Source organism: Amblyomma americanum, chromosome 5 (genome assembly GCF_052857255.1).
Source record: "Amblyomma americanum isolate KBUSLIRL-KWMA chromosome 5, ASM5285725v1, whole genome shotgun sequence".
NCBI lineage: Eukaryota > Metazoa > Arthropoda > Arachnida > Ixodida > Ixodidae > Amblyomma > Amblyomma americanum.
The window spans coordinates 202,571,214-202,590,607 of NC_135501.1; the positions used below are offsets into that span (position 1 = coordinate 202,571,214).

Here is a 19,394-nt window from a genome sequence, read left to right on the forward strand (position 1 = left end):
GTGGCGTTGTTTTTGTCAAAAACCACTGGCACGTGGTCGCTAATCCGTCTGTAAAACTCCCGCTCGAGTATCACGATCTGTACTGCTAGTAAAGCACAAATCAATTAGTCACTCGCTATTTGCGCGTTAAATGGGTAGGCACTTGGATCACATTACTCAGACCAACAGATTATGCAATCTGTATTAAGTTATATGAAGAGTACTCTGCTATTGGCAGAGTAATATTGAAAACGCCAATTAAAACTGGTGTTTTAAACGACATAAAGTTCTCACACGGGTCTCTAAAAATTTGTAGAATATTTTACGGACTCTGAAAATGGATGATAAAACACAACTATTGTAAAAGCAGTGTTCTTGACGGTAAGTGATTGAAAGGTTTTTGGGGTAAAGAAATGGCGCATTATCTGTCTCACATATCGGCGGACACCTGAACCGCGCCGAACGGGAAGGGATAAAGCAGAGACTGAGAGAAGGAAGAAAGAGGTGCCGTAGTGGAGGGCTCCGGAATAATTTCGACCAACTAGGGAACTTACCGTGCACTGTCACCGCACTGCACACGGGCGCCTTTGCGTTTCACTTCCATCGAAACGCGGCCGCCGCGCCGCGTTCGGGTTCGAACCCAGGTATTCCGGATCAGTAGCCGAGCCCCCTAACTACTTGCACGTGTAACTTTCGTAGGACGATTTATTTTTCGTTAACCAGTTAATTACCGTTTTTATCTCAAGAGCGATAACGCAAGAAAATGCCCAGAGGAGTCTTTATCGCTCGTCACTTTGACGACTGAAACAATATTTGCCCTTTACGGTGTTTCATTTTGAACACCTGTGGAAGTGTCTAACGCCTGAGTGGACCTTTCTGATGTCCTGCACTTTGGGAAAATACCCAGAAATTGGTCATATTTATCGCTACACAGTATCGGGTGCATCAATAAAATACACTAGGTATTAAACCTCACCTGCGTATTTTCCTCAATATTCACAAGTACGTGATGGAAATAAAGATTTAGTACCAATTGTTGTTTCTTAAAAGCTCTATATGTGGTAGCTTCCAGTATATACATCAGCACACACACACTCAATCGGTGACAAAAACTTAAGCCTAATAAATAGTTTGTGTACAGTGACTACACTCAAATGCACGGTTAAAAGAAAGAAGATAAATAATGTTAACCATGTGCGACACAAAACACACAAGTAGTTTCTCATACAAATGAGTGCGGCAAGACAAACACCGATCATTAAATGACCACTTGTGTTTTCATTTTAACTTGTTCCCCCGCCGCTTTACCAGAACTCGCACCTCTCTGCTGGGTTCATGTAATCCCCAGGCTTGCAGGAGAACGCATTGGCAAACTCTGGCATATTTTGCAGAGGCACGATGCACCGGGATCGCAGGTTCCAGTATAAAGCTTGGTCTTCTCGAACCCTGCTTGTTTTGTCTTCTTGGCACCACTTGATGCAGTGTGCCACAAAAAAAGTCTGTTCAGCGTTGAGCCCGACGGATGGAACAGTCTGTGTGCGGTTCCTGAACGGGAGTTCACGAAACGCATCGTACGCGAGCAGTATGCCCGCGTAGTCGGCGAGCCCCTCTGAGTCTGTCTTGTGGGCCAGGGACCGGGCTCGTAATTCAGACTCCGCCTGCAAACACAGAGTGAATTGAAGTGGCTGTTGGGGAAAGGAAATGGCACAGTATGTCGCATCTCGGCCGACGCCTGAACCGCGGCGTAATGGAAGGCATAAAGGAGGGAGTGAAAGAAGAAAGGAAGAAAGGTGCCGTAGTGGAGGGCTATGCAATAATTTCGACTACCTGGGGATCTTTAACGGGCTCTGAGATTGCACAGAACACGGGCGCCTTTGCGTTTTCGCCTACATCGAAATGTGGCCGCCGCGGTCGGATTCGAACCCGGGAACTCCGAATCAGTAGCCGAGCGCCCTTGCCACTGAGCCACCGCGTCGGGTAATTAATTGTCAGGGGTGAATTATGTTTAGCGCGCACAGACCATTAATGAAACTCAGAGGCATAACTGTGCTGACACACATTAGCCATCCTATATGTTTTAACGTGTCATAGCTTCATCTGAGGGAAAATGCTCAGTGCGTATAGGAAATTTGCCTGTAGCCTCAAACCTCAGACACTCTTGTTCTGGCAGTGTTCCGGCAATGCGCTTTACATACTTGACTGACATTCATCTCTATTTGGGCTGAAATGAAAGTCACTGACGCGGTGGCAAACGGGAATGGTATAGGGCGCTCGGCTACTGAGCCGGTGTACCCGGGTTTGAACCCGACCGCGGTGGTCGCATTTATATGGAGGCGAAACGCAAAAGGCGCCCTTGTGCTGTGGGATGTCAGTGCATGTCAAAAACTCACAGGTGGTTGATTGGCTTGTGAAACATTTATTGCGTCGTGAGCAGGTTTCAGGAAACACATACTACGTGGCCGCTGGCCCATGGCTGGCGGCGACCTCATTTGCCCGCTCGATTGCCCGTGCTTGAATGTTAGGGTCCGAGCTGGCCAGCACGGCCTCCCACCGCTCGGGAGAAGGGAGCTGTGCCAATTCCGCCGGAGGCGGATGATTTGCACAGTTCCAGAGAATGTGGTCGTATGTGGCCCTTTCACCACATTTATGGCAGTTTGGGTCGTACTGGCCAGGGTAAATGAGGGCAAGCATTTCCGGATTCAGAAGGGACCGTGTTTGCAGTCGGCGCTTTTCCTGCGCTTCTGTTAACGATTTCTGGGGAGGGTGATATGCGCGCCTCTCCAGCCTAAAGTGATGGGTGATGATGGCGGTAGTGGAAACTTTTATTGCCAACGATGATGTAAATGGTGGGGGCGAAGCCCCCTACATGGCACTTGGATGCTCCCTCACTGTGAGGAGGCACCCCTACAAAGCGAAGGATAGCCCTTGGACAGCAATCCTTCTCAGAGCGCTGGAGATGAGCCGGCGCTGGTCTTGAGGAGAAGTTGCGGTCATAAGTCTCCCAGTAAGACTCCGCCACGGTCGATGATGGGGGATGAGGGAAGGTGGGGCATGTGAACAGTGTGTGTAGAAAGTCTCCTGGTTTTCCGCAAAGCTTGCATGACGAGAGGAATTGGTCTGGGTATCGGGTATGTAGTAGTATGGGGCATGGATAAGTCCGAGTTTGTAGTCGTCGCCAGTGTGCGGCCTGCGCTATGGTGAGGGATGGGGCTGGGGGTGCGTACCGCCTTCGTTGTTCCCGGTAGTACGAGAGAATATCACGGAAGGAAAGCAGCCGCTCCTCGGCCCGTACAAAGGGCTCGACTACCGCCCGGAATATGAGACCTCGGGCTAAGGAATGAGCCTCCTCGTTGCCAGGGAGGCCGGCATGTGCTGGCGTCCAGATGAGGGTTATAGGGCGCCGGGGCTGCCAGAAGTGTAGTAAACGAGCAGCAGTGCGGGATATGTAGCCATTGGCATAGTTGAGAATGGCAGATTTTGAGTCAGATAATTTTTGTGCCAAATGTAGAAATGAGAGCAAGCGCGATGGCTGCCTCTTCTGCCTCTGTTGCAGAATTGGTGATGATTGAGCTAGAAGTCAGAAGTTGTGCTTTATTGTCGGCTACCGCCAGGGCCATATGGGAGCCTGACATGTTCTCCGCCGCGTTCACGTAGACCACCTCATGGTCATCGCCATACTGTTTGTGGACGGCCCGAGCCCGAGCCCTTGCTACTCTGCGGTCCCTGTCCCTCTAAGGGTGGATGTTCTTGGGTACGGGGAGTACGTTGAGGTTAGAGCGGAGGATAGGAGAATGGGGGACCCCCTCGGTAGGGCGTGTTGTTGGGGTGAGGCTTAATTGGGATGATAAAGTGCGGCCAGCCTCTGAATTGGATAGGCGGGATATTGGTGCCGTAAAGGTAGCTTCTGCGAGTTCCTCAAAGGCGTTGTGGACACAGAGTTTGAAGAGTCGGTCTTTTGATGTGCTGGGGGGAAGATGTAGAGCCGTTTTCGTGCAACTTCGCAGGAGCGCATTCACCCGGTCTTTCTTCTTGATGATGGGTGATGTCATGAAATGAGATCAACCCGTCCCTCGTGAAATTCGGGTCGGAGGGCGCGCTCACTGCCCGGTCGACGAAACCTCGGGCTTGCGCAAGAGCCGCCTCGTTTCCTGGATTAGACGAGTTGGCCGGGACCCAGATCACTTCAACTTCTCTAATCGGAAGGGGGTGTTTTGAAGGATGCGGAGTGAGGTGGATGTGATACGGCCCCTCAAGAAATTGTGAATGGCTGATTTGGAGTCGCTGAATATAATATCAGCACGCGTGTTAGCTGACATTGTGGCAGTGTGGCAGTGGGGCGGCGCAGCCACCCTGTGGCTACGCCGTCACACTGTCACGTGGTTGGACGTTGCTGTATTCTAACAAGGTAAGCTGAACCTGCTTCCCATTAATGACCGTTTTCAAGTGAAAAATGCAGAAGTCGTTGGTTTTCTGAACGACAACCATAGCAAGGCTTTTGAAGGTGTCTCCATAGACGTCAACCAATTATTTTATTCAACACTTAAGGATAACCTTATGAGATGTGCACGCGATGCTGTTGATCACTGTGGTGCTGTACCCTTCAAAAACGAGTGTGACATATCTGTTTACGGTTTTTTGGAGCAGCTGACGGCGGCGCGGTGCAGTGGCTGATCATGTGGTTTGTCACGTGGTTGGTCATGTGACCAGCCACGTGGTGCGGAGCAGCTGCTGCTGCCGGTGGCGCGGCGCGCCGGCGAAACCGAGCTGCCACAGCTGTGCGCATGCGCCGTGTTAAGAGGGACGAAGATGAAGGAACGGCCAGCGAAACGCAGCGGCAAAACACTGACTTTGCAAGTGGGCAAGTTCCACTCGGCCAGCTGTAGCTATCGCGTCACTCCAGGTTTAACGAGAGCTAAGCCACCACCATTTTTACTCGTAGTCTGGAATTTCCTCGGGCTGTAGTGTGCACAAGTGATTTTGTAGAAGGCTCGCTACTCAACTAGCAGTGTTGGGTCAGGCTGCGTGAACTAAAAAATGGCATTTAATTATGCAAGAATTTACGTGTCAATCATCTATTCGCGCGCATCTGCGCGAACATGAATACGGTAAACACATATGATCAGCAATTATGGTCAGTCGATGTCATCTGATTTCGCTGTAAAGAGGAGCTTAAGGACGGTGATAGCAACTATGTGTTTTATGGTTTATGGGGGATTTAACGTCCCAAAGCGACTCAGGCTATGAGGGACGCCGTAGTGAAGGGCTCCGGAAGTTTAGACCACCTGGGGTTCTTTTACGTGCACTGACAACGCACAGCACACGGGCCTCTAGAATTTCACCTCCATCGAAATTCGACCGCCGCGGCCGGGATCGAACCCGCGTCTTTCGGGCCAGCAGCCGAGCGCCATAACCACTCAGCCACCGCGACGGCTGCAACTATCTGTGTTTTACTGCCTGGAAATATCGCTTTTTATCAGTATATCTCTCAACATTCCTGATGCGTTACCATTTTAGAAGAACAGTATAGGAGTGAATTTTCTGAAATCGCTAAGTGATCAGTCTTGGTTCATAATGTAGCTAAATGTTCACGGATGCAGCTACAAATATTTCGACGCTGCTACGCTGATTATCGATGCAGCTACATTTCTTTTGACGCAGGGTGACATTAAAGTCAACTATGCTCTGAGGCGTGCTCTATGAACGACACTTTTGCTTTGCTTTTCTCAGAATTTTTTAGTTCCATTCCTGATTTTGTTTGTATAATAATATATTTTATATTTCATTTTTCATGCGTTTTTTGTTTTTTTCCAATCCGACACGATCCTTTATCTGAAGTAGCATGGTTCGACGACCATGAATTGCTTGAAGACTCCTGCACTGGCGAAGGACGTGTTAAGATTAATGAATAACTATATTCGTACCGAGACACGTGGCGGCAGGAGCTTCGTTTGTTGCTATTTAGTTACAGTTCAATACTGTTTGTTCATATAAACAGTTTTGTAAGCGACCACTTCTGTTCGTCCTTCAAAGGTTACGGTACAGAAAATTTTGAAAAAAATCTTCCGAGAGTAAAGATGCGAAACGAAGCCTCTCTCTTGTTAATGAGACTATCATTGTGCCTCGAATGAAACCTCCGCTCATGATCACAAGTCTACTATTTGAGCTATGGCAGTGAGCTTGTGATCAGAAAAAATTTCTTATGACATTGCAAAGCACTATCTCAAGATATCTCCTTGAGATATTGTACGGAGCTTGTACTGCTGTTATATTAGATTGGCGTGATGATGACGTACCCTTTGATACGAGCGACGCAGGCAGAGCACTCTTTTTTCGTATTCCTGCATCGTTTCCGTATCGTTCACCTTGATGCGAAGGCCGCGGTGATCTTTTGTTATACCGAGGACATCGAAAGCGTGCATTACTTCGTGGCACAAGACCTACAAAACATAGATGCAAAGCGCACGACGACGCCTCTTAATGAGCGTAGCGCTGCTTGCAAGAAACAAAAAGTCGAGATATATAACACGGACGGGTTGGTGCAGTATCTGCCAAAAGTAACCGGTTGCAGGTGGTTTTATTTTTAGGCGCGTAGCAAAGCACCTATGGTAGCCCTTAAACAATGAATCTGCGTAAAGCAAGGTGAGCCGTTGTCCTCACGTTCTGATACCTTTAAGGTATCAGTTCGATCTTTAAGGATGCCTTAACGGCTCCCTTATACAGTTGAGAAGCAAAAGCCTGTTGCTCGGCTACTTTTGGCAATGGGGTACATGATGACAGAAAAACAAAGTAATAGCACAGGACACAAAACGAGACAAACACTTGCGCTGAGTAGCAACCAAAATGATTTACTCTAAAAATTAAAGCGCCATATAAAGGACACCTGGTGAACAACGTATCAGGAGCAATAACAAGAAAAAATTGTGGCTCCAATCCACGCTGTGAAGGTGGTTGGACAGCGAAACTGTAAAAGACATCCAATTACCCACAGTGACGTCACTTGAAAATTCACACACATGACTATACAAAGAGTGAAACGAGAGAAATGAAATGTATTATGTACTTATTACTTCACAACGACATTCACGACTGCTTTATCATCAGTATGATATACGGTAAGATTTTCAGTTCCAACTGTAGAGATATTCTTCGGTAAGGTTAAATCAATGCATGACCCATGAAGGGTGGTTGGTTGAGTGGCATCAATTGGTGAAACAGTGTTCCCATTGTTCACGCACGCCTTATCACCCATCATGCGGTTTTCATGCTTGTTTTGTGGTTTTTCTTAATGAGAACGAGTACAGAGCTTTATGCTGTATGACTGTTTTCAAAGAAGATTTACCGTTTATACGTTTTTTATTGTTAAAATTTTATATAGCTTTATTTATATATTTTTAAAATTGTTCATTTTTATTTTTGTTATTTTTCATTTTTTTCATTACTAACGCTTTATGATCAGTATGATATACGATTCCTATGCTGCTGGGTACTTTTACACGGAGTAGCATTACACTTCTATCCTGGCTTTTTTTTTTACTTCTATCCTGGCTTTTTTTTTTTTGCTGACGGCGTGTTTTGCTCAGTGAAAACGAGTACTGAGCGTATGCTGTATGCCTGTTTTTATCTATTTATTTGTTCCTCAAAGGTCCACGAGGGACATTACATGAGGGGTGGGCTGAGGGCTGAGAAGACAATTAGCATGAATACAGATGATGTGCGAGGGCGGTTTTGAACCTGCTGTAGTCGATGATGGTTGCCACTTCGGATGGAAGGTCATTCTAGTCTCGGGCTGTTTTCAGGATAAAAGACTGGTGATATGTTTCTGTTTAAAGTGCTGTGCGATGTCAGTTCACGTTAAAGATCCCCAGGTGGTCGAATTTATTCCGGAGCCCTCCACTACGGCACCTCTTTCTTCCATTCTTCTTCTACTCCCTCCCTTATCCCTTCCCTTACGGTGCGGTACAGGTGTCCAACGATATATGAGACAGATACTGCGCCATTTCCTTTCCTCAAAACTAAATAAAGATCCCCAAGTGGTCGAAATTATTCCAGAGCCCTCCATTACGGCACCTCTCTTCCTTTCTTCTTCCACTCCCTCCTTTATCCCTTCCCTTACGGCGTGGTTCAGGTGTCCAACGAAATATGACAGATACTGTGCCATTTCCTTTCCCCAAAAGCCAATTATTATTATTATTATTATTATTATTATTATTATTATTATTATTATAATATTATATTAATATTAATATTAATATTAATATTATTATTATTATTATTATTATTATTATTATTATTATTATTATTATTATTATTATTATTATTATTATTATTATTATTACCTTACTTTGTTCTTTCAGTTTCTCCATTATCCCATCTCTTATAGTGCGGTTCGGGTGTCCACCGATATGTGTGACACAGGTAGTGTGTCATTTACTTTCCTCAAAAAGCAATTTTCATTTTTTCATGCTGTATTTTTGTGTTTTTGAGAAAAGGAAATGACGCAGAAAATGTCTCAAATATCTTGGTGGAAACTCGAACCCTGCCGCCGTAGGGGAAGAGATAAAGGAGGGAGTGAAATAAGGAAGAAAGAAATAGGTGCCGCAGTGGAGGGCTCCGGAATGATTTCGACTGCCTGGGGATCTTTAACCTGCAGTGGCATCGCACAGCACACGGTCGCCTTTTGCGTTTCGCTTCCATCAATATTGTTTGTGCGTATTGCGGTTTTGTGACGTCAGAGCTCATACCCGTCTTACTGGGTACAGCAGTGAGCGTACCTGGCCGATGGCTCCGTAGTTTATCGCAGCCGGAGAGCCCACAATGTAGAATGGCGGATGCATCATTCCAACATTGATAGTGATGAGGTGTCTCCCAAATTGATAGGAAGCGTTGGGCAGGGAGATCTCCAAGTACTTTGTTTCATTTCCCTTGAGCCCGCGATGTGCCAGCAGGCGCTTTATCTGGAGATAGGCTTTTATAAAATCTTCGCCAACATCCGGGTATTCCGCTAGAAACGCACGCAATGAAAGCAGATAAAATGAATGAATGAATGAATACAATGTGCTCGGCTGTTTCTTGTTAACGGTTAAGGAAGGAAGGGACGGAAAAGCGATCGAATATATCGGCGGTGTTATTGACAATGACAATTTCTGCGGCGATTGCGTTCGACGACCACGCTAACTGCGACTTGGCGCCGCTCAAAACGCCTTACTACCAACGCCTCATCAAAATCAGCAAGTACAGGAGGAGCCGGTCTCGAATTTCTTCCTTTGGCTTATAATATCCTCTCCCAACCATATTTATCAGTCCCTGTAGTGCGACAGCAGCGGCCAGTCTATGTCCAACATTCTTAGTTAATTTTGTACATTGGAAATCTTTAAGGCGCTGGTATAGAAATATTAAGGCAAGAGCTTCTATACGCTCACGACTCGCCAGCGGGGATGTTTGCTGAAAAGTGTCACACTATTGCTGTCAAACTGATGACGCCATCAGTGGTTAGTATGTCGTAGCTATATAATAGTGAACTAACTATACTTCGTTCTTAGTTAAATAGTTATTAGTTAATTAGTAATTCGTTAATTCCTAAGCAGTATTTCATTTGTAGTTTGAAACCAATTAAGTAATTAAATAAGTAAATTAGTAATTATTATAAGTATTTAAGTAAGTAAACCATTATTAAGTAATTAAATAGGTAAATTAGCAATAATCAGTAAATAAGTAAATTAGCAATTATTAATTAGTAAGTGTAGTGGCGAGTGTAGTATGCCGTAACTGGGAACCCAGTCAACGATAATGCACTGGGCATGCGCAAGGCGCCAGTAGACAATGCACCTGCGAATCGGCTTAGTGCGCATTAGTGCGACGTCATTGAGTGGCGCCACCATCGTTCTAGAGGAGCGTTCCCCCGGCAATCTTGCCAGACGCCTCCTGAACGCCGGTCTGGAAGGATGCCGCCTAAACGCTCTGCTGTGTCTCCAGCAACCAAGCGTGCGAGCGCTAATGAACGACAGCGACACACGCAGCAACACCGCGCTAAAGGCTTTCGCCTCACCGTACTTTAGGTCAACAAAGTGCACCCAGAATTTAAGCTAATGGTCAATTCTTTCAAAATGTAGCAAAATCTTTTCTTTATATTGTTCCCATCGCTCGCATCGAGCAGTTAAGACTGCATTAGAGAAGCAATTGGGAACGCTTTTGACGATAGAAAGAGCATCATTAGCAAAAAAAAATTCAAGCCTGCCTGCGGGAGATCTGCAGATATATAAATTGTTATAGTGAAATGTTTCAGTATATGAAAGAACTGCGCTCAAACTCTTTGCCTTTCAAAAATGCTTTTGTCTCTAATTGTTGGGTATGTATCTCCATTTTTTTCGACTTCTCGTCTCGCTTATGGACCACTCCCGACTGCGAACTCCCTCCCTTCAAATCATATTATATATATATATATATATATATATATATATATATATATATATATATATATATATATATATATATATATATATATATATATATATATATATATATCCATACCAGTTGATGACTTACCATTCCTTTGCATTTACATTTCTCTCCGATCATTTCTGTTTGATTACGATAAACGTCAGCATGTTTTATAATGTATGTGGTTTTCCCCAAAGGTTAATGTTATTTTACTTTCAGCACAATTATAAAAATATACACTATTGCGTTCCTATAGATATTTATTTTTGTCTACTCTTAGTCTATGGACTGTCTATAGGGAAAAGTCTACTAAAAGTGTATGGCCATAAATCTATAGAATGTCTATAGACTGTCTATATGATTTGTATTGCCTAGGCTTCTCTAGGGTCCGTCTATAGAGAGTCGATAGACTTTATATACAGAAGTCTATGGACAGTCTGTAGACCGCCAGAAGAAGTTTTTGTAAGGGTAGCCAGCGTTTTGTAATTAATTTACGAACTTCTTTAGCTCGCTCGTCAAGTTTCGAAAATGTAAGTTAGGGCTGAAGGATTGAACTCTTGCATAAATTTTTTGCATAACGTTGTTAGCATTAATACTGCCCACCGAATGTCTCGCCAGGACAAACATGCGTGCATGACAGCCACGTGATTGATTGCCATTGTTGCGGTCACGCGACCGCTCGCTGCTGCTCCGGGGGCTATAGCTACATGACTGACTCGATTCGCCTGCCGGGGCAAGTCGGCTGTGCCCTTACTTTAAGGTAATTGTTGCACTCGCTAATGGGTCGATATTACTGGCCGCGTCCTCATGGAAATACGAGTCATTATAATGAATAGAGGACGTAACTTCCATCAAAAGCGGTATGTAAGCTTTTCGAACTCAAGATATTCTCCTGCCCGTCTGTATATTGAACCTCTGGGAGATAGATGAAAAGAATTAAATTTCTATTTCATAAGCCCTGTAATGTTTTACAACATTACAAGAAAAACATATTGGCTACGAGCAAGAGGGTTCTACAAGAATATGAACTTAATTCATTAATATATGAATTCTGTAATATACAATAAAATATATGATGTTTGAAAAGTTCAAGTAAAAAAAGATTCTACTGCAAATGCCCCAGCACTGAACTTGGTATGCATAGAGAGGCATGTAATTAATAATAACCCAGGGGCATATTAGCTTAAGGAAAACTACCGTTGCCTTCTATTCATCTCTATGGCATGTAATCTGTTTTCCCCTTATTGCTGCAAAAAAAAAATACAGTCGAAAGAAACGACATGATACCGAGCATGAGGAAAACTCGTGATAAATGGAGAGCTATATATGACGAACATGATGCCAGATACATGAGGAGCGCTCTTGATATGCACCTTTTCATCAAGTCTTCATGTTAAACCATACAGGAGGGGACGCAATGGGACTGATTTTCCAGTCGTGCAGTTGTTCTCCGTTGCAGAATTCTAGGTACCATAAGCAGAGAGGTTTATCGGGGATTCTTGACGAGGTTATACCTCCGTAGGCACTCAAGAATATATAGGCTTTGGATGTGTGTTTGAACAGAATGATGACCCGAATCACGGACTCGTTTAGGCTTGTGAAAAATTGGTTTATGGGGATTTAACGTCCCAAAGCGACTCAGGTTACAAGAGACGCCGAAGTGAAGGGCTCCGGAAATTTCGAAAACCGGGGGTCTTTAACGTGCACTGACATCGCATAGTACACGGGCCTCTAGAATTTCACTTTCATCGAAATTAGACCGCTGTGGGCGGGATCGAAGCCGTGCCTTTCGGGTCAGCAGCCGAGCGCCATAAACACTGAACCACCGCGGCGGCCTTGTGAAACATTGGCTGAAAAAGAAGCAGGTGGAGCTTATGAAGTTGCTCAGCCGGTCTATAGACATTAATTCAATTAACATTGCTTGCAGGCTTCGTAGGTTGTCCGTAGAAATAAAAGGGTAAATGCGCCGGGCCGAAATTCTACCAGCTGCTGCAAGAGCGGCGGAACATAGATGAGACATTCACTGATAAGTTCCTGAACTTCGTGGCTTGAACGCGCTCAACAGTGGTGAACGTAGAAGGCTTGCGTGTGAAGCACTGGTGTCATCACTTTATTGTGAAAAGGCATTCTTCAAATTCGAGCGTCTTTATGTAATAAAGAGCAATGTTATCGCCGATAGCCTCATGCAGAGCAGAGAGTAGTTCTTCAGTAATCTTGTTGGGGGAACACACTGTGACTTTGTATGGTGACAAATAGTGATAGATAGTGTTAAGTGTCTATTAATGTCTCCCTAAAAGCTTTTGTGCAAGTTTTAATGCGATAAGAAATATTGACTAAACAAACTGAAATATCGTATCTTTTTGTCCACTACTGTGTGCAAATGCCGGCACCGACACAGCATAGGGGATACTCGCTGCTGTAGCTAGCAGTTCGAATATGGTCGTTGATGGAGATGAACTGCAAACCATGATCAATGAGTTAGACAGACAGAGCAGTTCGGTGGGTCTAAAAATTAACACGCAGAAAACCAAAGTAATGTTCAACAGTCTAGCACGTACGGGAACAGCAGTTCACAATTGGCAACGAGGTGCAGGTAGTGGTAAAGGTCTACTTAGGGTAGGTAGTGACAGCTGATCCGGATCATGAGAGGGAAATAACTAGAAGGGTAAGAATGGGGTGGAGCGCACATGGCAGGTTCTCTCAGATTATGAGTGGCAGTTTACCAATATCCACCAAGAGAGAAGTGTACAACAGCTGTATCTTACCGGCACTCACCTACGGGGCAGAAACGTGGAGGCTAACGAAAAGGGTTCAGCTTAAGTTAAGGACAACAGAGCGAGCCATTAAAAGGAAAATGTTAGGTGTAACGCTAAAAGACCGGAAGCGGGTAGAGTGGGTTAGGGAACAAACGCGTGTTAATGACATCCTAGTCGAAATCAAGAGGAATAAATGGGCTTGGGCAGGGCATGTAATGCGAAGGCAAGATAACCGCTGGTCCTTGAGGGTAACGGAGTGGATTCCAAGAGAAGGCAAGTGTAGCAGGAGGCGGCAGAAGGTTAGGTGGGCGAATGATATTAAGAAGTTTGCAGGCAAAGGGTGGGCGCAGCTGGCAAAGGACCGGGTTAATTGGAGAGACATGGGAGAGGCCTTTGCCCTGCAGCGGGTGTAATAATGATGATGATGATGTGCCGACGACGACAACATTGACGCAATCACACATATAAGTTTCAACGGACGCTGCGAAAAGTGTGAAATCTAGTGCTATCGCATTCCACTCTTAAGGTGAGTGACTTAAGCGTCCCCGCAGTTTTTCCGACCTGAACTGCAGCATGCCTTCAAAAATCTTAGCTACGCCATGTAATGCATTCTATAGGGCAGTATATAAATATTTAAAATCGACCAATAATTCATGGTATTCAATCTCAGCTTAGATCAATCCGTAAACTACCTGAATCAATTTTGCGAAGTATTGAGTCGAGGAACTGATTCAGCGGCGATCACACAGTGGACCCTTGGTCCAGTTGGTTGCCTATGCTCACCGTACAACGCTTCCACTTCGGAGTTCTTGTAGAATTCCTTCGGGTAGCCCACGACGATGCGAAATCTTTTCGCTTTGCGCATCGCCACGGTCCGTAGGGGGTCCTTGAACCAAGGCGTGTTGACTAGCTTTCGCTTCAAGGCTCGAATCATGTCCTGTAACAAGCGTCTGACTGCCGCCAGGGTAGACCGCGGGACGCCTGCAAACAGGCGCATCCGTTGCAGAATGAGGACGCCACGGTGTGACAGTCGCCGACAGCATGCACAGAAGCAACAAGGCACGCTCATCTACTTTCAGCAAAGACATAGCCAGACATGCGTTTCACCGACTTACTGTTTTGAAGATGAAGATACTGCTGTGCATTATGTGTGCGCCTGCTTTGCGAAAGCACAAGAGAGGGCATAAAGGAAATGATAGGTGCACAACTTTCAAAGTTTAAGGTTGCATTGTGCTCTTGTTACTAGCAGATATACTCTCTTGTTACTACTAATAATAATAATTGGTTTTTGGGGAAAGGAGATGGCGCAGTATCTGTCTCATATATCGTTGGACACCTGAACCGCGCCGAAAGGGAAGGGATAAGACAGGGAGTGAAAGAAGAAAGGAAGAATTAGATGCCGTAGTGGAGGGCTCCGGAATAATTTCGACCACCTGGGGATCTTTAACGTGCACTGACATGGCACAGCACACGGGCGCCTTAGCGTTTTTCCTCCATAAAAACGCAGCCGCCGTGGTCGGGTTCGAACCCGGGAACTCCGGATCAGTAGTCGAGCGCCCTAACCACTGAGCCACCGCGGCGGGGCACGTACGCAGTGAAAGTTCAATTTCATTCACGGAAACAAACGTTCAATTTGCGTTTTACAGGTATAATATGAGCTGGTAACTATAATTTGCATGCTATGTTCTTGTGAACAGGGTGCGGACCTTACAAAATTTTGTTTAGGCAGTCTATAAACTGTCCATAGACTTCTGTCGATAAATTCTGTAGATTATCTATAGACAGGCCCTAGAGAACAGTCTATAGGCATTAGAAATCATATAGACAGTCTATAGACTATGAATAGACAAAGAGAAAAGTCTGAAGGAAGGCAATAGTCTATAAGAAGTCTATAGACTTTCTATAGACCATTTTCGTAAGGGTAATCCCCTATGGACGAAGAGATACGAACATGGGAAGCAACAAGACACGCAAAGTGGGAAGGGCTGCGATGTTTTATGCGAATGTCACTCGAGAGCGGGTTCTTTGAAAGGGCCGTAGTTTTGTCCCACATCCTTCAAAAGCGAGGTCAAGTAGTGAGGTCTCTGCACATCTGGGTTTCTAGAACACTACTGGTATAGGAGCTCCGATAAGTAGCTTGGAATCAGCAAAGCTCTCTCGCGCCTTGATCAATATTTTCGACAAAGGGGGTTGTATTTTATGATCCCCTCGAATATTAGCCGCCGCTTCCTGAAATTTATCGCAATTGTAGTGTTCCGCCGAAAAGCTTTAGAAGGCAGGGCTTTAATTTAACGACTTTCAGAATCGTAAACTTGCCTGTCAAAATCGCACCACTTTTTTCTGACCAGCTTGACAACAGTGAAGACGTGCCTATTATTCTGACTCTCAAGGTTAGGTCACACGTAAACATAAACGCCCCCCTGAGGACCATTGTGTTTCAGTAGTTTGAGCACATCAGCGATACAAAAACGAAAAGTTTGGAACAAAGAAAGCAAGGAGACATGTAACAACAGAGTGGTTACGAAGTATAAGGATAATGTCAGTGCTTTATATCAAACAAAAGTGGTGACCTGCCGAGAAGCCTTAGAGGCTCCAGTGACGACGATATGACAGCTGTGAACCATGTGACTCAGGGAGTCGGAAGTAAAGAAAACGGGAAGCTGCGAACATTATGAGCGGTGTAGGCATTTCAACAGCTTGAGATAGGTGGAATGATCGGTTTAGATGATGGCTTCATGGTTTATTGTTCATGGGGGTTTAACGTCCCAAAGCGACTGAGGCTATGAGAGACGCAGTAGTGAAGGGCTCCGAGAATTCTGAGGTTCTTTAACGTGCACTGACATCGGACAGTACACGGGCCTCTAGAATTTCGCATCCATCGAAATTCGACCGCCGCGGCCGGGATCGAGCCGGCGTCTTTCGGGCCAGCAGCCGAGCGCCATAACCACTCAGCCACCGCGGCGTCGAGATGATGGCTTTAGTCAGTCGGAAGGTACATAAGGTTAATATAGGCTATAAATTAGAAATTACTCCCTAGACACATACTTGGTGAGTGAAACAAAAAGTAGTAGCAGTGGTTTATTAAAATAACAATAAAAAGGAAGGATAAAATTTTTCTAGCCCCGACATCTGTCAATACAGAAGCACCTGAGCTGGTGAGCTGGGGCAGCTGAAATAGAGGATAGCAGGCAGAATGGAGAAGTGAAATGAAAGAGGTGAGGGGACAGGAAGAGAGGATAGGGGGAGAGGTAATATACACAGATGATAAACACAATAAGAAATGTGTACTACAAGTTGCGAGCCTGTTAAGTTGAAACAAAAAGATGAAACGAAATTGGCGACTACTGATCCAAGCATTATTATTTCATATGCTAGCGATGAAGTCTGACTTTTCCGAGCCTGACAACTTAAGATTCTAAAGCAACTTCTTATTTCTCAATATAGCATCTGCACTTAGGGTTCATAGATGGCGGTTCACCAGGAAGACGACATAGCTTCTAGTGCGTTTCTCTTCAGCTAACCGCGGCAAGACCTATAGTATTTCTGCAGCGATTCGCACGAAATACGAGATGCATCACCGTTAGATAATCTTCTAAGAGAACCAGTTTTGGAACACATCTTAACCGCCCTGATTAAAGATTTTCAGTTATATTTTATCAATGCTGCACAGTCTTTCTGTTATTTGCCTAGGTGAGCTTTGTGATGAGTACTCACTATTTTTTAGGTTAAGCCCTGTTGCCTGCTCATTGACCGTTAATTACTGTCTTCATTCTATTTTGCTTGTTTCGTGAGCGCAAGTATTTCTCCTGTTTTTGCAGTTTTCCATACTACATAATTTCATTCTCTCTATGTGTGTTCGCCTTGAATGTGCACATGTTCTGTTGCTATGCCTTTACCGGGGCCTCGAGCATCTCTCAAGCTACCCTTGTAGCTTTTCACCCGAGGCCCATTTCCTAGTTGCCTGGAATTAAACTTTCATCATTTCAAGTCATTTGTGGTTAAAAGTAAAGTATTAGTCGTTACGCGGGAAATCTCATTGCAATCACATTTCAATCTTATTGTAATCTTATTGCAATGTCAAAACTGTAGGTATACACGTAACATCTTTGCAAAAAGGCGCGAGTCCACCACGCGTCACTTGGTCTTCCACGAACTTTCTCGACGGGCCTTTGAGGCTCGGTATGAAAAAACAACAACAGTACTCACTTTTACTGATGTACCGCTTCGTGAGGGCGAGTTCCATCATGGGGATGAGCTCCTCGTAACAGAAAAAACCGACGGCGCGTGGATTTTTGTAATATTTGTCGTTAGCTGTGCGGATCATCTCCTGACCGTGGGATAAGGCCACAAGCCGGTGCAGAACGCACCAAGCCACCAGAAGACGAGAGTCGTCGCGCGCCACGCGATTGTTGTCCATGAGCAGTTCCACGAGGCCCGTCATGTTTTCCAACACCATCACCCGGCTCGAAGTGTTGAATGTGTGGTTCGAGTGAGTGGTGAGCATATCCTCCCAGCGAGCTGAAAGAGACGCGTGACCAGAACCTCCTTCAGTTTTGAAGCGAAAGCTTCACTACGCTCGGTAAAGCCGATTTCGCCGTGCGTTCTGGTTGACCTTCAAGTGGGCCAGAGGTCAAGTGTGGCATGGGCCTTACCATATGTGTTTCAATATGGTGTCGCGCCACTTCACCTTTGACCTTGACCTGTGACCTTTCGATTTGCTGGTAGAGAGCGGTATAATAGGCCACAGCGTTCACTGGGTGACCAACCTCTCGCGGCGATCAACCATTAATGTAACTGCCACCGCCAGGGTGGCAGGATGGGCGCGCTGCCTATCCAGTGTGCAGAACGCGCTCAACGTTACAAACGCCAAGCCGCCCCTGCTGGCACGATACGCCACAGTTTTAGCTCTCTAACCAGGCATTAAGCTCTTAATTAAGGCGCAGAGGTAGCAACTAAAAGCGATAACTTTGTTCGAAAATGTGCACCTCACGATGAAGACTAGTAGCTTAAAATCAGGTTGCGCCATCATCTTCATTCGCCAAGATAGCGGCGCCGCTCTGGACGGTCAGTAACGACCGCTGGAAAGCAAATTTGTACGCGACAGCGTTAAAGGAGTATAGACACCTAATTTTGGTGGCATGATTTCTTATCTGCAATGATGCTGAAGACACTACTACGAATAAATCACCATGTGGTACTCACCTACGACCGCTAAATAGCATATAATCAAACCTTTCTGTCATGCTGTTTTTTTTCAACAGCCAAACGATGTTGTGACGTCAAATTTTGGTTATATGTCACGTGAGGAATGGAAAAACTCCGATATAATCACTGCTTCATCGTTTAATTCACTAGTGTGCTGAAGCCAGCCTTCCTCAAGAGCCGCAAGGATAACGCATATAGAAGCAAGGATTATATTGCAGTTTTTTTCTGGCCTCAAGTGACCTATAACCTCACTTTGACGTGACGGTCATTGTTCAGCCATTGAAACCGAAACCGAAACAATCAGAGAAAGAAATTCGATTGTAAATTCTTCAGGGGATGGCAATTAAATTGATGGTTGTTCGCGAGTGGTTTTTGAAGAGAGGAAATGACGCAGTAACTGCATCGCATATCTCGGTGGACACTCGAACCACGCCGTGAGGGAAGGAATAAAGGCGGGAGTGAAAGAAGAAAGTGATGCCGTAGTGGAGGGCTCCGGAATAATTTAGGCCACCTGGGAACGTGCACTGACATCGCAGAGCACACGGACAATTCCGCGCATATGGGCGTGTAAATAGAACCTACACAAAAGCGAAGGAGTATTCGCGCGCGAGAAATCTCCAACTGAATTGATCTCTTAAGGGTAGGTTTAATTTTGTGTGATGGCGAAAGACAAAAAACAGTATCCGTGCGCACGAAATGATACGCGAAGTGGATTCAAGGCCGCTGTAGGAACCAGTGGCATAGCCTCAAGAAGAGCTTAATTGTCCCAGCAAGTTTTTTTCATACACGATGGGCAACTGTTGAAAGGAGGATTTGTATAATATAGTAAGAAATTATTTTTCATGAGATCATTTATAGCGTTTTTCTCGTCTGGATTTTATTAACTCTTTGTATCATTCAAAGACTGGCGGAAATTTTTGCATCAATGCACAAATCAATGCACAATTGATACGAAATTACCCAATTAGATAAAGTAACTCAGTAGGAGAATTTGCAAGGATATTTACTTTTCTAAAA

General features: G+C 45.0%; 1 protein-coding gene across 1 annotated transcript; it reads right to left on the reverse strand.

The window, feature by feature from the left end:
* Window positions 1–1,197: 1,197 nt before the first annotated feature.
* LOC144135517 (endothelin-converting enzyme homolog) lies at window positions 1,198–17,682 on the reverse strand. Its single transcript, XM_077668165.1, has 5 exons — window positions 17,379–17,682; window positions 13,956–14,153; window positions 8,751–8,980; window positions 6,273–6,416; window positions 1,198–1,637 (listed from the first exon to the last, which is right to left on the reverse strand). The coding sequence occupies exons 1-5, from the start codon at window positions 17,674–17,676 to the stop codon at window positions 1,284–1,286; spliced, it is 1,224 nt and encodes a 407-aa protein (XP_077524291.1). The 5' UTR covers window positions 17,677–17,682; the 3' UTR covers window positions 1,198–1,283.
* Between the last annotated feature and the right edge of the window lie 1,712 nt (window positions 17,683–19,394).

Coding starts and splice junctions, on each gene's coding strand:
- LOC144135517 (XM_077668165.1), bottom strand. CDS start 17,676: ATGCTCACCACTCACTCGAACCACACATTCAACACTTCGAGCCGGGTG. Junction 8,981..13,955: donor CGAAGTGGAAGCGTTGTACG/GTGAGCATAGGC, acceptor GTGCGTTTCTAG/CGGAATACCCGGATGTTGGC. Junction 1,638..6,272: donor TGCGTCGCTCGTATCAAAGG/GTACGTCATCAT, acceptor CTGTGTTTGCAG/GCGGAGTCTGAATTACGAGC.